The following is a 19070-nucleotide window of genomic DNA, read 5'->3' as shown; positions in this document are numbered from 1 at the left end:
TATTTCGTTACTGATTATGATTGATGCCTATCTACGTTGTCAAAAAGATCTTATCCTTTGCTTTCACATCCAAGGAGAAATTTTATTGAGCTATTATCAGTAGTTTCCTTTGTAAGCTTTCACACTTCAGACTCTTTATCACCTCTAATTCCTGTTGCTATTTGACTTAATCATCCAGAAATATTAGATGATCGTCCTATCCAAAGCCATCAGAACAGTCATGAGGAATCCTTTTTCAAGGAGTGGAAGTTTCCGAGAAGACGATCTCTGACATTCAGCGACGAAAACTCTCAAAATCCTTATTTTCCTTTTTCCTCCATTGGACTTCTTGTGATTCTACGTATAAAACCAAAATTAAATAGTTTATCTGTTCATTTCTCAATCATGCTCCTGAAATTCTACACCATATCGATCGATGTGAACAGGCTCATGCTAAATTCCTGCTCGTTAATATCAGCTGAAGAATTCTTTCTTTTCAGGTCGAAGAATGATCGAGTTGGTTAAGTTCGGAAAAGATTTCTGCAAATCTTTATATAGAGTTAGTTCTGACGTGGCACATACAGGCACTATTTTGATTGTTTGAGGAAAAACTAGGCAATAACAATGTGTCACGAGTCCAAGAGAAGAAAACAGTGGCAAAAGCGTAAATACCGTGCTTTGACTGACACAAATTCCGATGCTGTAAGCCGGATTTTTGGCGGGATCAAGTTTAAATAGCCTCGATATCACGGAATATATCGGAAATACCCCTACCGTTGTTTATTTACCTCCTTGCTTAACAAAGAGATTAGGATTCGGCGCAGATTATTAACGTGAAGAAGATTTGGAAATATAAAACCAAGGCGTTGTTTTTAACTTCTTTTTTTTAGCACTATTTTCATTGACACTACGTTTATTTCAAAAGAATATTTCATTTGATACTTTTGACCAATATTTGGTAGAAAGTATCAAATTTTAAAATCTAAAATATGTATGTCGATAAAAATATATCACTTTCTGACATTTTAATTGTGTTCATGTGCCTTTAAAGTGTCCGTATACTTAAAATACTCTAATAAAATTGAGTTCTCATTGTACAAACTATGACTCTGTATTATGTACATCTTTTTGCCACAAGAGTATAAGCTCGTGGATAGTAATCTAATTTATAGATTAGACCATCAAAATTTATTTAAGTAATAGTCTAATGAAATAAAAGGAGTTTAAATTTATTTTCACACTTCCTTCCACTTAGGATGCCATCAAAGATTGAGAAGGATCTACTGGGAGGCATCTCAATAATATAAATATCATGATCAGAAGCTAAGTAGGCCCTACCCATGTTTTCTCCTTTGACCAGTCAAAAGTTCTGAGATTATGAGAATATGATGGCATTTCCAAAAAGGGTAACTACAGTGGCAAAAGTGTAATAAAATCCAACTACAGATCCTTTCCTATTAACCGCCAAACCTGATTAAAACGAGCAACTACCGTTTTGGCACCCAACTCTCCCCGGTTTCTTCCTGCTCTCCGGCGGCGCCGCCGCCATCGACCACCGCCACGTCGGATTAGGTGAGAAGAACTAGACTCTCACCATGGAATATGAACGAATCGAGAAACCCTTCTCCCAGGTAATCATCAATCCAAAGAACCCTTCGTCTCTTCCTCGATTTCCCCGCAATCTATCTTGGATTTCGCCATGGCTTCGATTGAGGCGCTTTTTGAAGGACTCGATGCGTTTTGGATCTTCGTCCCGTTTTGATTCTTAATGGTGATCACTAGTTTTGGTTTTAGGGGGGAGGGTTTTCTCCCAAGAAGCTTCGAACGATGCTATTGAGAGTGGAGAAGAGGAGGAAAGAGGAGGAAGAGGTGGAGTCCAAATTCTCTTTAAGTTCTGAACCCGAAACTGACGAAAGGGGTAAGTGTTTCCCTCTCGAATGCTTTGCATTTGGTGACATTTGTAGAAAAGAGTTGATCTTTGATGCTAGTTTGATAGGTGGTAGCGTTTCCGACGAATGCAAGGATGTGGAATGCTCCACTTCGTCGGAGACTGCGAGAGGTCAGAGGTCGAAGGATTTGAACATAGCAAACATGGAGGATTCCTTTGATTCGGAGAGTGTAGGATCCACCTTTGAGTTCCACAAGGAGCGAGGCCCGAATCGGTCGGCTATCGTGCCGCCTTTCTTGAAACAGGCGCCATCGAAATGGGATGATGCCCAGAAGTGGATTGCGAGTCCAACTCCAAGTTGGAGTAGCAAAGGAAGCGGAGCGCAATCGAAGATGATGGATAAGGTTGTGGTCGGGGGTGGTAGCCGGCAGCCTGCGGCGAAGGTTGTGATGGAGGTTATGGAGGAGGCTGATACTAAGAGGATAGATCCTAACTTAGCTAGGAGGGAAATTGGTGGACAAAAGACTGCAAATTGGGTGTCTGATCCCCAGCCGGAAGTGGATTCATATGCTAAGAATGCACTAGTGGTGGATAATGTGGCTGCTGATTCTGCAAGTAAGCTATATTGGATTTTTCAATGAATGAAGATTGTGTTTTATTCCAATACATACTGATAATTGGGTAGGCAAGATTCAAGTGCAATTTTTACTGCCATCTGTTATCATTTCTTGAATATCCTCGTAGTATTTGGTCTTAAATCTTGCAGAATTTGGTAACCTTTACTGAAGGGGAACATCTTAAGGATATATTTTAACTCTACTTTCACAGTTTAACTATATAGAAGTTCTCTGAGTTTGAAAGTTCTTATATGATAACTATTCCTTATAAGGAACACAATTTCATTAGTGGATTTGCTAGGTCAGAGTGTACTTTAAATACTTTTCTACCTTCAGAAGGCTGTTTTCGTTCATATCCTGATTTTGGGTTCCATGCTAATCTTTCTCGGCATGCACATACTTGTAGAATTACTTTTGTTATGAGCTAAAGTGAAAATGTATATTATTCTGAGGATTCTCTATATCAAAGTTTACATAATCTGTTGTAATGCTAATTATTTTGCAGTTACTCTTAGTCGTCATGATTTATCTACCTCACATCGGAGTGCCACAGCAGTTGTGAATCCCATATCAATAGTCAGATCAGTATCCATGAGAGATATGGGAACGGAAATGACTCCTATTGCTAGCCAAGAACCTTCTCGGACAGGAACTCCCGTGGGAGCTACAACACCAACAAGAAGCCCAAATTCCTCTAGACCATCAACTCCGCAAAGAACGCCACCAAGCTCTAGCATAGCTGCTATGAACTATGGTGATTCTAGCAAAACAGAGTTAAGTTTAAAGGAATTACAGATAAAAACAAGAAGAGAAATAATGATTCTTGGCACTCAGCTAGGCAAGACCAACATTGCAGCATGGGCATGCAAAGAAGAGGATGATCCACCTGCTTCTCTCAAGACTTTGCCAGAAGACCAACCTGCCATAAGTATTATTGAAGCCCGTGCAATTGCATGGGAGGAAGCAGAGAAAGCAAAATACTTGGCCAGGTTCTTGCCTCTTCTTTTTTCTCTCTGTAAGCATGATGAGTAGCTCAATACTTCTAATTGCTTAGCATATTTTTTGCCTTTTCAATTTCCTGTATATAGGTGATTCTACAGATACAAGTTCCGATAATCATTGTGTTTCTTCTTTCAGATTTAAACAGGAGGAGATCAAGATCGAGGCATGGGAAAATCATCAGAAAGCAAAAACTGAAGCTGAAATCAGAAAAGTTGAGGTAATAATTTTGTCTGCTAAAGTTGAGGTAATAATCTTTGAAGGGAACTAAGGCATGCTACATTCAGAAGAAAATAACCTCTGGCAAATGAAAGAGAAGTAATATGTAGTCTAAACCAAGATGACCAAAATGAAAAGTAGGGATTTCACATTGACAATTTGATGAGCTTTTCACTCATCTTAGCATCAAAGACAAAAGATCAATGGACTTTCATTCGAGGCTGTTCTCTAAATTTTGCAAAGGGATGAGGGTTAGTTGAAAGGTACATGGGTTAGACTGTGAGGTCAAAGAAGGTTAGAGTTTTAGGCAATGGCTGTTTAGTTGTTTGAAAGAAAAAAAAAATGAAAGAGGGATAGGTTCAGAGGGGCAAGAAGAAAACATATGAATCTTGAAATCACTTCATCTGCTCCAAACTCACTTTAAGGGAGAATATTCAAAGTCAAGTTGAATAGATGTATTAATTGAAAAGAGATCTTTTAGACATACTTCATTTTTTTATGGCTAATACATGAATGAAATGAGAGTATAAATTTTCTTTTTCTTTTTCTTTTTCTTTTTTTTTTTTGAGGGAAAGAAACCACACAACAGATATCTTGGTAAGATCATTAGAGGTTTGAGCGTTTATATGTTGGATCTGAACTAAAAACCTTTAAACTGTTTGTTCCTTCGTATATGTGATATGAATATAATGATGACAAATTCGTATATGTGCAGATTCTTAATTTGCAACTTACATGTAGAGTCGTATATATAATTGTCAAATTATAGAATATTTTTAAAATTCAAATTATTGTGAAAAAAGAGTGGGTTGAAGTTTGGTTTTATACATATGCTCTCGAAACAGTCAAATGATTCATCTAGAGGTTCATATGATACATCAACAGATTTCTTGGTAAGATCATTAGAGGTTTGAGCGTTTATGCATTGGATCTGAACTAAAAACCTCTAAACTGTTTGTTCCTTGGTATATGTGATATGAATATGATGATGACAAATTTATCTATGTCCAGATTCTCAATTTGCAACTTACATGTAGAGTCGTATATATAATTGTCAAATTATAGAATATTTTTAAAATTCAAATTATTGTGAAAAAAAGAGTGGGTTGAAGTTTGGTTTTATACATCTGCTCTCGAAACAGTCAGATGATTCATCCAGAGGTTCATATAATACATAATCCCTATATTTGAGTGATTAAGTTTCTTCTTCTCTTCTCCTATAAAGATCTCTACTCTTGTTTCGTTCATTTTTCTTGTAATAATTTTATGAGGATTTTGAAAGGCGATCGATACACATGTCACTTTTTATCTTCAGCACGTGTTAATAAATCAAGGTCAGAAAGCCATGGCTATGTTCATCTTGTCCTTCGCTAGCGCTTCGTAGGCAAGGAGTCTGTGCACTAGGAATCCTCTCTTTCAACCAAGGCTTTGAAATTAGGAAGCCACTAAGTGAAACTAAATTTAGTTCCTATACCTTCTTCTGAAGTCAGGAGATTAGCATGTGTACCTACTTCAGAACTCTTGCATTTGTTTTAAAACAATCCAATCTAATAACCTGGCTATGTTTGTCCAGATTGAGGTGGAGAGGATGAGATCTGATGCTCATGACAAGCTTATGAACAAGCTAGCATCCGCGAGGCAAAAAGCCGAAGAAAAGCGTGCAGCAGCAGAAGCCAAAAGAAACCAACAAGCTGCGAAAACAGCGAAGCAAGCTGACTACATCAGAAGAACTGGGCGTTTCCCTTCGTTCTCTTGTTGGAATTATTGCTCTTAGTTTTATCTCAGTGGAGGAGGATTCATCCTTTTGATTCACTAATTCTGTTTCTGTTAACCTGAACCACCCAACCTCCCCTTGTAATCAACGTAAGTAAATGAAAATTTTTCTAGTGCAAATCATTTTGTTCTGCTATGATATTCTTAGTACCATTTGGAAAGGAGCTAATAAATTTTTCTCTTCTGTGCGTCGGATCGAACCATGAACACAATCTCAATCTCACATTTAAAGATGTGAAAGGAAAGGGACAAGAAAGTGGTGGTAGTGATGGAGTAAAAGTACATCTGTCATCCACTTTATCTTTTTCTTCTATGGTTGTTTTGTCCTCGTCACCTTCTCCACTGTCTTTAATATCAGTACCCAATAAAAAGCGTTGCAGCGCTGAGAAGTCTGCACGAGAAAGTCTTGGCTTAGGATGAAAAGTTTGAAGAGTTGCCAAGGGAAATTTTACAATTTACACCCTACCTTTTTTTTATTACAGTTAACACCCTATTATATAGATTATTTATCATTCGGATCCCTATAAATTTAACTATACCAAGGTTGAATTTATCTTTTTAGTTATTTTTGAGACAGTGAAAACAAAACTAAAGGATCAAATGATATAATATTATGAGGCACATACTAAGCTTAATTTTTTTGTGGTCGAAATTAAAATGAATTACGTCTTTGTGCGCTTATTTTGACCACTCATGATTTAATTAGTTTTTTTAGTCTAATAATTTTAACCTCCTGACAATATTAATAGAGAGCACTAAATGACCATTCTAACCTCCACTTTTTTTCTCATTAAGGAAGCATTTTCAGATATTTAACATAGTAAAAAAAATTAATACACCATAATTAATAAATAAATAAATATAAAAATAAGATGATCTTATCTTAAAAAAATGGAATAGTTCAGAACTTTAATGTTGTACCAGAGGGAGTGGGATGTGAATAATAATAAGATGTTTTTGATAACTCTTCTTATTATATAACCATCACCTTTGGTGTGCTAGATGATACACAGAGGGTACGAGGACCCAAAAATAAATAAATAAATAAAAACAGGGAAAAAAAAAAAAGAGGACAGCAATCGACATGATCTTTTGATGCCTACACGCACGGCTCAAGTACACATCTTTCATATAACAACTGATGATGTCGCGTGTATATATCTTCCTACGTGTCCGTTTTTTATTGACGTCGCAAGATAAATCCTTGCGCCATGTTGCATGAACTAAACATTTTTTTTCCCCCTAAACAGTCTCTTCTGCAGTCTGCCCCCACTTAATTTGTCTACTAGTTACCAACCTAACTCTAGTCAAGTCAGTATCTCTGCTGTCACTAACAAAGATTGCATAATGGACTCTAATCCTAATTAATTATCATACAAATATTTATTTAATAGTTTGATGTCTTAATCCTAATGACTTGGTTTTATTGAAGGCTTACCGGTACTGTGTCTAATGCTTAAAATAATTAGTAATTGATGCTTTTTTTTGGAAACGTTTCGGTTTGCCCCTTCTATTTTCCTTTATTTTTGGTTTGGCCCTCTTGCTGTTTTTCTTGCTAGCCATTTCTACCGTCCCTTTCTCATTTCCCAATGTTTTTTTTGTAAAAATTATAAATAGATCCTCCGCTTTGTTTAAATAATATTAAAGTCACGCTCTGAATTAAAGTTTAATTTAATTATATGATTAAATTAACATAATAGTTGGATTCGATTATATCCTATCTACCAAACATAGTGTCTGGTTTGGTGAAAACATTTGCTGGTATAACATAAGCCATTACCGAGTTCCATTATTACTAAAGCATGAGAAAGGTGACTAATATTTAGCTCAGCTCAAGCTTGAGATGAGCCTTATAGTATATAGGCTTGGCTCTGCTTTCAAAGCTTTTCTTGTATGTCTACTTTTTAAGTATAATAGTATAATATTTTGAGAGTTAGGTACATGTAAAATAACTTCTAACTTTTTATTTCCTAATGTGAAATTTAAAAATCATCTAACTAATTTAAAAGATTAATTTTTTATCTAGCTCGGCTCGACTCATCTAAAGATAGAGCTGCACTGGGGCGGCAAGCTTTTCTGACGGCTCTACATGTAGTAATCCAATGGATAGTACTCCTGCCTTCCCTTTTTTTTTCCCCCCATTGGTGGGAGCCATGGGGCTCCAATTTGTAGGAGCTATAATTACTCCTACATGGACTTAAAAAGCTCAAAAGACAGCAACTCAAAAACTGTACGCCAATCTCTCGTCCAAGAAACCAAGAGATCTTAAAAGACCTCTGCTTTAGCTGACCCCCACCAATCCATTAAAATGTGGCTCCCCCCGCCCCCTCTTCAACCTTTCTTGTATTCGTTCCACTTTGCCACACTTTTTGGTTGAGGGGGAGAGTGGGGGACCAAGTGGAAATTTGCATCAAAGCATGGCCTTGGGAAGAGAAGAGATGCCTGTAAGGGGCATAAGAAGTAGGTGGGGGTGGGGGTGGGGAGGATGATGGACAGATGGAGGAATGATTTGTAAGAGGATTAGGATTCAAATTGTACGGGCTCTTAATTTTGTTATCTGATTCTCGCATGCAAGTCGATCGAGACACGGTCTACGGTGCGTTGTTTGTAGATCTGACGGTGTCCGTGCATTTGGTGGTCAATCAAAGAGAGAGAGAGAGAGAAGAGAGAAGGGTTAGGCATCTTTCATGGATATATAGTAGGAGGCTACAAACACATATATATGTCTTGAAGCATTTGGGATTACTTAGTGGAGGGGTCATGTGATGTGAAGGGTAACATGTTAAGGACCACACAGCTAGCCCACATGAACACGACCACTGTGTCCTTGTGTTTGCTTTCTTTCTTTGACCTGAAAAGAAAAAAAATAAAAATTTCTTGCATTCTATGTGTGTATATATATATATATATGCCTTCTCTTCTCTTCTCTTCTCTTCTCGTCTCTCTCTCTCTCTCTCTCTCTCTCTCTCTCTCTCTCTCTCACATGGTGCTCCCCTACGCTCACTGTACTATTGTCTCCGTGGACCCACTCACTAAATTTTCTTCCAAGGGTTTCAGTGGGTGGTCTCTTCTAGGTGGGCCATGGTGGACTGTCATGGTCACACGGGAGGGCGACGGGCCAATGGGTGCCAACTTTTTAGTGCAACAGTGGCCCTGTCTCTGTACCTCTTATACATTGATGTCTTCTCTGATAAATATGTATATTAAGTGGACAGAACACATAAGTTATTGAAGCCAAAACTAAGTTTATGTGATTTAAACTTGGAGCTAGCTCCATACATCCATAGCTCTGCACTTTGGGCCCTCAAAAATGTGGGAATATGAATCTATACACATTCGAGTGAAGGAAAATCTCAAAGGCAGGCAGCCAGGCAGGCAGGCAGGCAGGCTGCAGGCAGGCAGGCAGGCACTTTGAGAGCTAGCCGAAAGGAATAATATCATGAGCTTTGCATGCATGGCTAAGGATCAGCAAGGACTCGTCCTCCTTTCGAGACCAAGTGAGACAGCACTTCAAGCAACCTGATAAACTCCAAAGATATTTTGCCAGCCGCTTGCTTCTCTCTTATATCTTGCGGTCGTGGCAAAATTTTGAAACTGCAGCCTAGAGATTTATATACGCAACTGCTAGTTTTTCGTCAAAATCTAAGGATATCGATTAAGTGACGCATAAAAGTTTCAGAGGAAACTGATTGAAATCACTATGTGGGCAGAGTTGGTGTAATATTGTGTAGGTCCGAAGGGCCCTTTTCCCGGACTATCTACCGGTGGTCAGGGATGGTCACATGCCATCTCTAAGTGAGAGCCTGAGAAGGAGAGAGAGATATTTGAAGTATGTGGGAGGGAGACAACGAGATTTAATTAGTATTATGTCCCACACATCATACATCTTATATGATACATGGCTGCCACAATCAAAGTTTTGGCCAGTGTCTTCTGACACCCAACCCCTCTCTATTTCCCCCATTTCTCTCTCTAGCTCACACACACATTAGACCCACCAGCGGATTGGAATCTTAAAGAGTTTCAAAGTGAAAAGGATAATTTGTTATCGTTGATACGCTTCTTGTTGCTGTGTGAATTGTACTATTCATCTGAAGATGAGTTCTTTCTCTTGGAATTAAGAGTAGTCTGGAGATTATATATTATAGAGGTTGAACTTAAATCAGAGATTTTCCAGCTTCACTAGTTCAAGATGTTGTGAATGAAAAGCATCATCATGCACCAAACTCTTTGGAACTACGAGTTTCTAAAATGGCAGCCCTTCGAGATGAAGGATTTTTTTTATTTTTTCTTTTGATTTAGAAAAGATGGAAGGATGTTAATTAGGTATCATGATCAGATGTTAGGTTAAACAAGCCATTGTAAAGATGGTCAGTCAATTCGCATATAGGTCAATTTATTTGCATGCCAGATATATCACATCACCATAAGAGCTCTGAAGCATACGGCCATTTTTGATGTGACAATTGGAACTGCATCCTATTCCTCCATCATCTGTGCTTATATAAACTAAAAATGCCATTTAACCTAATAGTATTTTGCATGTACAGAGATGGTAGAGTACCAAGTCATTGGCCCATGAAATGTACCGGGCTTCGATGTGGGCCCATTGACCTGTGCATGATGGGTAGAGCACGTCGTTATCGTCAGATATATATATTAATACATTAAATTTTATGTATTTATTGATTTTGATCGACTTTCCTTGCGTATACTTTTTAAATCAATTTATGGAAACATCCATTCCAACTATTTGACATAAAATATCTCATTAATTCGCTAATTTTTTTTATATTATATCAATGATAATAAATATATAATTTTTATAAACCTATTTAAAATATTTGAATTATTTCAAATATACACTAACGTATTAATTTATATATATTTAATAATTTTGATTGTAGTAGATAAAATTTTACTATCTTATATTATTTTTTTTATAATTAAAACCAATGAAATATTTTCTTTCAAGATTTTGATTGTATATGTTTAAATTTTATAGCTCTCCATGTGTATTCTTTTAAATGACATCGAAATTATTTTAGATACTGGCACCAACACGCATCTAATGGATGCGACGGAAACGAGACACCCATAATGTGACATAGTAGGACAAGACTATTTTTTATAGAGTAAATCTAATAAACATAAGATCTAAATCTAAGTATGTCAGAATAGTGAAGTTTTAAGAGCAATAGGAAAGAGGACTAGTAATGGGGGGGGATAATAGCAGGACAATCCGAGGATAAGACATTCTTATCCGAGGATAAATCCGGTCAACACCCAGTCTTCTGTTAAGAGGCCGTAGTCGTCATCGTCGTCCCCTCACGGCTACTGCTAATTTATAGCCCCCTCGTACTCGACCGTAGGCGGTACTTAAAACCCATCAAAATTAACTCACCACTGTTCCTAAGCCCCCAACTTAAATGCTCTTGACCTAATTTTCGCAGGTCCCCCACTCTCTCTCTCTCTCTCTCTCTTTCTCTGGCTCGCTCTCTCCACACTTGCTCTCCGAAGAGTCCTCTCATGGCGATCTCGAGCTTCTCGGAGCTCGGTTGAGGTTTACGTCCAAGCGAGGTGTGTAAGCTCGAGTGTGCTGTCTCCTCCTTAGCTATTTACCGATATTTTAGAGTTTCTGTTCTTGCTTGTTCCTTGAAATGGGATGTGGAGTGCTGACGAGGGGTTCTCTCTCCGATTATGCAAGAATGCCGTTGCTTTGAGGAGCGGGAGTGTGAATTTTTGGGGAATGGGCTTTTGGGAGCTCGGTTGGCTTCGAGAAGCGATCAAGGAGCGTTGCTGCGAGGTGCTGTGAGGATTAGGGTTTTGGAGATGAACTCCCCAGGAGGCAGCCTTGGCCAGCAGCCGGAAGAAGGTGACCTTGTCTTTTTGTTTTTTCTTTTGTTTCTTCTCGATTTTCAGTTTGGGGGGGAGAGTGACACTGGGTTTGCAGAGAAGAAATGCTTGGATTCGGAGCTGTGGCACGCGTGCGCCGGCCCTCTAGTTTGCCTGCCGACGGTGGGGACCCGTGTCGTCTACCTCCCGCAGGGGCACAGCGAGCAGGTGAGATTTCTATCCTTTTGGTAGCCAAAGCTGAATGCTTTTCTTGTTTGTTGATCTTTTCTTGGTATTGGAACTCAAGGTCGCCGCGTCCACGAACAAGGAGGTTGAAGGCCATATCCCAAATTATCCAAACTTGCCTCCCCAGTTGATCTGCCATTTGCATGATGTTACAATGCATGTGAGTTATTGATAGCGTTTAAAGTCAATTAGGTCCGAAAAGATGATATTTTGGGATTGCTGATTGGTTGTAATTCTTCAGGCAGATGTTGAAACAGATGAAGTATATGCGCAGATGACCTTGCAGCCCTTGAACCCGGTAAACCTAATTTTGAGGTTGTGGTTCTAATTATTAGGCAACATTTTGAATAAAAGTATTGGATAAACTTGGTATTTTTGCAGCAAGAACAGAATGATGCTTATCTTCCAGCTGAGATGGGCATTATGAGCAAGCAGCCGACGAATTATTTCTGTAAGACTCTGACTGCAAGTGATACAAGTACTCATGGAGGGTTTTCTGTTCCTCGCCGCGCAGCCGAGAGAGTGTTCCCTCCTCTGGTGTGATAAGTGTCTAAATGCCTTGCGTGTGCTTTGTCATCTAACTTATTGGCATCGTCACTATGAATAACCAGTGAAATAGTGCTGTTTGTAGGACTTCTCGCAGCAACCTCCAACTCAGGAGCTTATTGCTCGGGACATTCATGATGTTGAGTGGAAGTTCAGGCACATTTTCCGAGGTAAGTGAGTTCTCAGTTTTTCTTTTTTCTCTGTGCGCATTGCATGCTTAGGGATATCTTAGCTATGCACTAAATTACATCTTGATTTGGAAGTCATATATCCAGTAGGAATTCTGAATTCCAAGCTACACTATGATGATAGACAGTCCAGAAGCTTTTCTGCTAACTCTGGGCCCACTTGATGAATAACTGCTGAATCTACCACCTCTAATCTAATACAAATTGCTGGACCTAGACTTCAAACCTAATCACGATGTACGAGAAAAGGTCTACAGTTCAACCACAATATGACATGAATAGCAGATTCCAGTTTGATCTAAAAACTTAATCTTTTGAGCTGTGGACCATCTAAGATGTGGACTCAACTTATATAGATATTTCTGACAAGGAGTAAATGTTACATGTGACTTCAAACACAGTCAATCTAATCAGCTTCGTTTTCTTCAGCTTTACAGTTGTAGATCGTTTGTCTTGACTGTTTGATTCTGTAAGGACACAGGTCCATAGTCCATAATGTACAAAAACTGAATTAATTTTACTAGTTTCACAAATTTATGGTGTACCATAGCGGTGATTAATTTGCAAATAAATGGCAGAAACATTTGACGACTTGACATGCCGATACATTTAGTATCTCATAAGTTATATCAATTACTGATATTTAAATTTTAGAGTGTGGCTGAGTTTTAAAGAAATATTTTGATTATTTTCTTCTTGAATACGCTATTCATTTATAGCCTAGAAGTGAAACTTTATGCAGCAAATAAGGTTAGCAAAAAGTTTTGTTGAAAATTATTTTTGTTTTTTATGCATTCATACATTATTATTATTGCAGGACAGCCCAAAAGGCATCTATTAACTACTGGCTGGAGCGTGTTTGTCAGTGCCAAGAGACTTGTAGCTGGCGATTCGGTTCTTTTTATATGGTTAGTTTTACCATTTTCCTCTCAATCCATTTAGGATTTGGTATGATTTACTCTATTTTGTTATGTATTTATGTGGTTTAGGAACGAAAAGAACCAGCTTTTGTTGGGAATAAGACGTGCTAATAGACCACAAACTGTAATGCCTTCATCTGTTCTGTCAAGCGACAGTATGCACATAGGGCTCCTTGCAGCAGCAGCTCATGCCGCAGCCACAAACAGCCGTTTCACCATTTTCTATAACCCGAGGTAGCTTGAACAATCAAGATTGTTCTTTGTTTGTATTGTGTCCTACTAAATCTGTTGTTGCTGGTGCAATTTTTCAGGGCAAGTCCATCTGAGTTTGTGATATCACTTTCAAAGTATGTTAAAGCTGTTTTTCACACTCGAATATCAGTTGGGATGCGTTTTCGGATGCTATTTGAGACTGAAGAGTCGAGTGTACGTAGGTGAGGTAGCAGTGTTTCATCATGATCATACTATAGCTAACATTTGTTCCGTGTGTAAGGATTTTCTGAATTTTGTTGGTCATAGAATGAATATGAATATGCTGTCCATAGGATTACTGAGATTTCACCGCACTCTGCAGTCATCTTGAAGTTCTTCATTTCATCACAGATGAAGAGTATCTATAGCTTGTTGCTCCAAGTCCAAATAAATTTTAGTTTTAAGTCTCAATATTTTGGAAAGTTGACAAATGCAATGCCAAATCCAGGTACATGGGGACGATAACAGAAATAAGTGATATGGATCAAATACGCTGGCCAAATTCTCACTGGAGATCAGTCAAGGTAACAGTGAACTGTCTAAAAGATCAACTACTTTCTGTACTGGATTATAGTGTTTAAAAGTTTAAATTGTCTTGCAACACTTTTTGGCTCATTATCAGAATCTGTGGTTGATAGGTACTTCCTACAATAAATACCTATCAATGAAGATCAACTGCTTTCTATAATAATGACCTATCAACATGTTTTTTTTTTTTTTTTTGAGTTTCTTATTTGTGTTTTATATTGTATTTATTTCAGCCTTTTTAGTCTAATCAAATCCTGAGATTACAAGGCCTAAATTTTATTGTGGAACTGTTGTACAATTTTGACAATGACAGGTGGGTTGGGATGAATCAACAGCAGGTGAGAGACCACCTAGAGTTTCATTATGGGAAATTGAGCCTTTGACAACATTTCCCATGTATCCGTCTTTGTTCCCACTCAGGCTGAAACGTCCTTGGTATCCTGGGGCACCTGCTCTTAATGGTATATATTCTCAGCTTCACTGCATGGTGCTAGTCTGTCAATTTCTTTACTCTATTAAATACACTTGTGGCATAGTTTCTTTTCCACTTGTATTATTACAGACTGCTAGAGAAAGTGTAAACTAGATCACCCAACTATTGGCATGCAAGTTCTGAAATCTGAAGTATAATATTCCATGGAAGGAGAACAGAATAAATCATTGTAAGGAAGGAAGGATTTGGAAAAACTACAGGTGCCCAGCAATATAATAAGAAAAGCAACTGACCAATGATTTCATTTGACATTCTTCTTATCATCATCTTTCTAAGAGTTACCACTATACCTAAAAAGGTAAAATCAAGTAATACCCTCCTCACTACATGATTGAATTTCTGGTGTTATATACGAATTACAATGAGGTTATTAAGTACTTTAAGTGAAGCATCATGTGGTCATTGGTTGTGGGGATTTAGTAAATTAATCACAAAATTCAGAATGGATAAAGTGTGGGTGCTAATAACCTTCCTCCATTTATTCTTAAGGAAGAGTCTGCCTTTTGCCTAGGTTAGTTATTGATCAGTATGAGATAAACGCACTTGCAGACCTGAGATACAGTATCACCCTAGGCATGAATTCTGGAGCAGAGATCTGCAGATCTGCAAGAAATTAATCATTTTAATAGATAATAGCTAAGCTGTTTTGTTTCTATTTTAGACAGTCAATATGCCCAATTTGATGTTCATTACTAAGTTTGAAGTTCTATTATCATCCAACTCTATTGTTGCCATTTGCCATTGCCACTGTTCCTGTTATAGATAGAGTCCTGGCGCATGATGCTATCAAGGGCCATATTTATTTATCAATGCTCAATAGGACAGAGTACTTGGAAGTTGGAACTATTTGATGTTACTGTGAGTGGCACTAAACTGGTATATGAGTAGTATGATGAGTAGAACTCGTGCAACTCTTTACATACATGCAGTCTGCTATATTACATAAAACAAAATGAGGCCTATGTTCATGTACTCCTTGAAGCTTTTCAGTGCTTAGAAAGCATTCCTTTGCACCTTTAAGCAATTTGAAGGTATGAAGCTTAAAAAAGTAGCTTGGGTGGTCCAGTTATTTTTCACAAGAAGTCAATGTTAGTCTCTTCAAGTGCAAGGAATTTGTGTGACGTCAACCTGGATGAATTTATTTTATTTCAAATGCTTTCTTCTGCTTCTGAATCGTCGGTGTGCTCTTGGTCACCTTCTTACTTTATAAAACCCGACAACCATGAGCCATTGTAAATGTGTGAAATGATACATCAATTGACATTTTGGTATTCTCATTTAGCACTGTGTTTGACAACCTGTCATTGGCTTGTATCATGCTTCTTTTTGCTGATAACTTGACATGGCTCTCTAAATGAGAGTGATGGAGGATTCTTTTTCATTGTTCATGCAGAGTTTCATTTTCATTATTGATAACATTATGCATCTTATTTTGAATGTAGAAATTGTTTGTTGCATAAAAAGATCTGCTATAAAAGTAGACATTGGAATCTAGCCTTTCTCATACTAATTCTTCTTTAATTTTATTATTACCAAGATGACAGCAATGCTTTGATGTGGCTGAGGGGGGTCACTGGAGTAGGAGACTTTCAATCTTTGAACTTTCAGGCACCTGGTATGGGCTCCTGGGGTCAACAGAGAGTCCAGTCTGCCTTGCTGGGAAATGATCATGACCAGTACCAAGCGATGGCAGCTGCTGCCTTACCAAGCAGCAGTTATATGAGACAACAATTTCTACCCATTCAGCAACCTATGCAGTCTCCTCAGGAATCCTGCAATATAAACCCATTACTGCAGCAGCAAATAGCCCACCAAACCAATCAGCAGCAAATACTAGGTGCTCAGTCCCATAATTTCCCAGATATCTTCACATCTAATGTTCTCCATCAGCAATTGCAGCTACTGCAGCAACCACAGCAACTGCTCAATGATCCGAAGCAGAAGAGCTTACAGACGCAAACTTATCAGGTCCCCAATAGTTCAATGTTCCAGAAGCAGTCTCCTTTACCCTCACATTTGTGCCAGAAATTTGGCCTTCCTGATCCAAGCATGAACTTTTCAACAAACCTCACTTCCAACAGTGCTCAAAGCGTGTTAGAATCTAGTTTTCCTGAAGGAAGTTCAAATGTCATGGACTTCTCAAGAAACAGTCGACTTATGATAAGTGAGCAGCAGCAACCAGCATGGGAACCAAAGTTAATGGTGTCACATACGACATCTTTTGGGAGCTCTGTTTTGCTTCCATCACTTGCTGGAAAGGATGGTTCTGTTGAACCAGGAAATGGTCGTGGTGGTATTCAGAATCATCTGCTTGCAGCTAATATGGACTCTTCTTCGCTCTATAATGTGGTGCCTGGTCTGACTTCAAATTTTTCTGATAATGATGTATCTGGAGTACCATACGGATCCTCATGTCTTCAGAACCCAATGTACAGTTGTCTGGATGAGTCATCTGGTTTGCTGCAAAACGCAGGAGAGAGTGATTCATCAACCAAAACGTTTGTAAAGGTAAGAGCAACATATAATTTTATAAACTCTTCACACACTTTGAATAAAAAGTCTCTTTCTTCAGGGATATATTTCTTAATTATATATATGCAGGTGTACAAGTCAGGATCAGTAGGAAGGTCATTGGATATTACCCGGTTCAACAACTATGATGAACTACGTGAAGAGCTGGGTCAGATGTTTAGTATTAAGGGTCAGTTGGAAGACCCGCATAGATCAGGCTGGCAGCTTGTATTTGTCGACAGGGAGAACGATGTGCTTCTCCTTGGAGACGACCCATGGGAGTAAGAAATAATTAAAGGGCATTTGTTTCTGTTCAACCCATGTGCTTTTCCTACTTGTTTCTTGCTTGCATATTGTTCTTGCAACTGAGCATTTTCCCCATAATTACAGGTCATTCGTGAATAGTGTGTGGTATATTAAGATACTTTCACCGGAGGATGTTCAGAAAATGGGAAAGCAAGGAAATGATGCCCTGTAATTGTCTCAGAATCAGAAGAACAGTTCATGGTATGTCATAGATGCCCTTTTATGTGAGTGCAATATTCTAGATTACCTTGTTGAGAGTTCTCTCTTTGATATATGGTAAGCTCTATCCCTTGTAAATAGTAATTTTTCTCATCTCATCTATGTCTACATAGTCACAAACTTACAATGCATGTTTTGCTGAACCTATGAAATCTTGAAACCTATTTTGTTGTTTATATGCATTAGGGTAGATAGCTTGCTTAATTGCGGCCTTCTTCACTGGGGAAATAGAACAAGGTTGAAGTTTAAACTTGAGTCGATGTCAAATTTTAGTACTTTTAAAAGTTTAAATTGTGTACTTGTAATGTTTTGGTTAGGGGAAATTATAGTTTACCCCTTTATGGTTAGGCTCAAATTCACATTTTTATTCGTATGGTTACATTCAAATTAAAACCGTTATCTTTTTCATTATATTTGATCAAACTACATGTTAAATTTGAAGATATCATTAGACAAAGTTATAGATGATTTAATAAGTTTTTCAACAAATCTAAAATAATACCGATTAAATTTCAGATGACAAAGATATGATAAAAATATATTTGTCATATTTTTATTATTTGAAATTCGATCGGTATTATTTTAAATGTGTTGAAAAGTTTATACAATCTTTTGCAACTTTATTTTGTACTGAGTATCTTCAAATTCGATTTCTAATTTAATCAAATATGTTGGGAAAATTAACAACACTTTAGTTTAAACCATAAGAGGATAAATTGACATAAACGAAACTATAGAGAGGATGAAGTGAATTTAGGACTAATAATATGAGAGTAAAATATGACTTCCCTTTATTATTATATGCATACCAATTTGTTCAATACCTTATTAGTATATTGCATCATGGCCTACGAGCTTTACTTATAATCTCTCAAAATTCTTACTTGTAAATTTAGGACTGTTGGTTTGAAGATTGTTGCCCAAATTAAATATATTTATAAGCTAGACATATCCTTCGAATCTTATACATAAATCATCTTTCTGTCTTTATGAGTAATAAATATACTCTATGCCAGGCCAATATACTTTTCAAATATCCATTTTAAGATTCTTAGGTTGGCTGGTTCTGATATTGCAGGTTTCACTTGGAACATTCAGCAGTGAATTTTTGCTAGGTTGCTCTCGGTCATGCTTCTTCGTACTATCAGAAGGGGTGCGGTAGTTTCGTAAAACATGCATCTCTCTGCTGTCCTGTATGGATATCACAGACATCAGTCTGTTATAAAGCTCCCTTGTTTTTCTTGTGGTTGCTACAATGTGCCTCTATTCAACCACTTGTAGTTTATTGTATCCTCCTTAGGGATTATAAATCCCTCATACTTGAACTGCTCGTATCATGTTACAAGCGTCAGCAGGCGTTTCTCTAAGCTCAGAATTTTGGAGATGGTTTTCTTTGCTATTCGGTAGAATTTTCCATTCAGGCAATTCATGAACTTTGTGCCTCAAAAGCAAAACTTTTATAACTTGCAGGAAAAATTGCTTGGATAGTGTGTTCTACTTTTGTGAGTTGCTATACTTCTATTTTTGAGTTAATGGATGTTTAACTGTTCT

At 37.7% G+C, this 19070-nt stretch overlaps 2 protein-coding genes across 5 annotated transcripts; both read left to right on the top strand.

Moving 5' to 3' along the window:
- The first annotated feature begins 1486 nt into the window (after positions 1-1486).
- On the top strand, positions 1487-5548 carry LOC140773091 (uncharacterized). The gene is made up of 6 exons (XM_073115459.1): positions 1487-1610; positions 1774-1897; positions 1976-2482; positions 2990-3473; positions 3622-3703; positions 5276-5548. Exons 1-6 carry the CDS (start codon positions 1575-1577, stop codon positions 5474-5476), a joined length of 1434 nt encoding a protein of 477 aa, XP_072971560.1. The 5' UTR covers positions 1487-1574; the 3' UTR covers positions 5477-5548.
- A 5404-nt stretch (positions 5549-10952) lies between these two features.
- On the top strand, positions 10953-19020 carry LOC140771462 (auxin response factor 12-like). 4 transcript variants are annotated; one of them, XM_073113034.1, is made up of 16 exons: positions 10953-11055; positions 11183-11350; positions 11429-11538; positions 11618-11716; positions 11798-11854; positions 11938-12093; positions 12188-12272; positions 13108-13198; positions 13280-13444; positions 13522-13644; positions 13911-13986; positions 14304-14451; positions 16021-16991; positions 17085-17275; positions 17385-17501; positions 18598-19020. In XM_073113034.1, exons 2-15 carry the CDS (start codon positions 11308-11310, stop codon positions 17470-17472), a joined length of 2403 nt encoding a protein of 800 aa, XP_072969135.1. In that variant the 5' UTR covers positions 10953-11055; positions 11183-11307; the 3' UTR covers positions 17473-17501; positions 18598-19020. The 4 variants fall into 4 exon arrangements, with proteins under 4 accessions (XP_072969135.1, XP_072969144.1, XP_072969160.1 ...); XM_073113043.1 differs by lacking the exons at positions 10953-11055; positions 11183-11350; positions 11429-11538 and having other exon boundaries at positions 11802-11854; XM_073113059.1 differs by lacking the exons at positions 10953-11055; positions 11183-11350; positions 11429-11538; positions 11618-11716 and having other exon boundaries at positions 11802-11854; positions 13113-13198.
- The last annotated feature ends 50 nt before the right edge of the window (positions 19021-19070 follow it).

The sequence above is a fragment of the Typha angustifolia genome, chromosome 2, assembly GCF_048772165.1.
Source record: "Typha angustifolia cultivar Huaian chromosome 2, ASM4877216v1, whole genome shotgun sequence".
NCBI lineage: Eukaryota > Viridiplantae > Streptophyta > Magnoliopsida > Poales > Typhaceae > Typha > Typha angustifolia.
The sequence above is the reverse complement of the archived record's forward strand: the minus strand, read 5'-3'. Positions and strand labels throughout refer to the sequence as shown.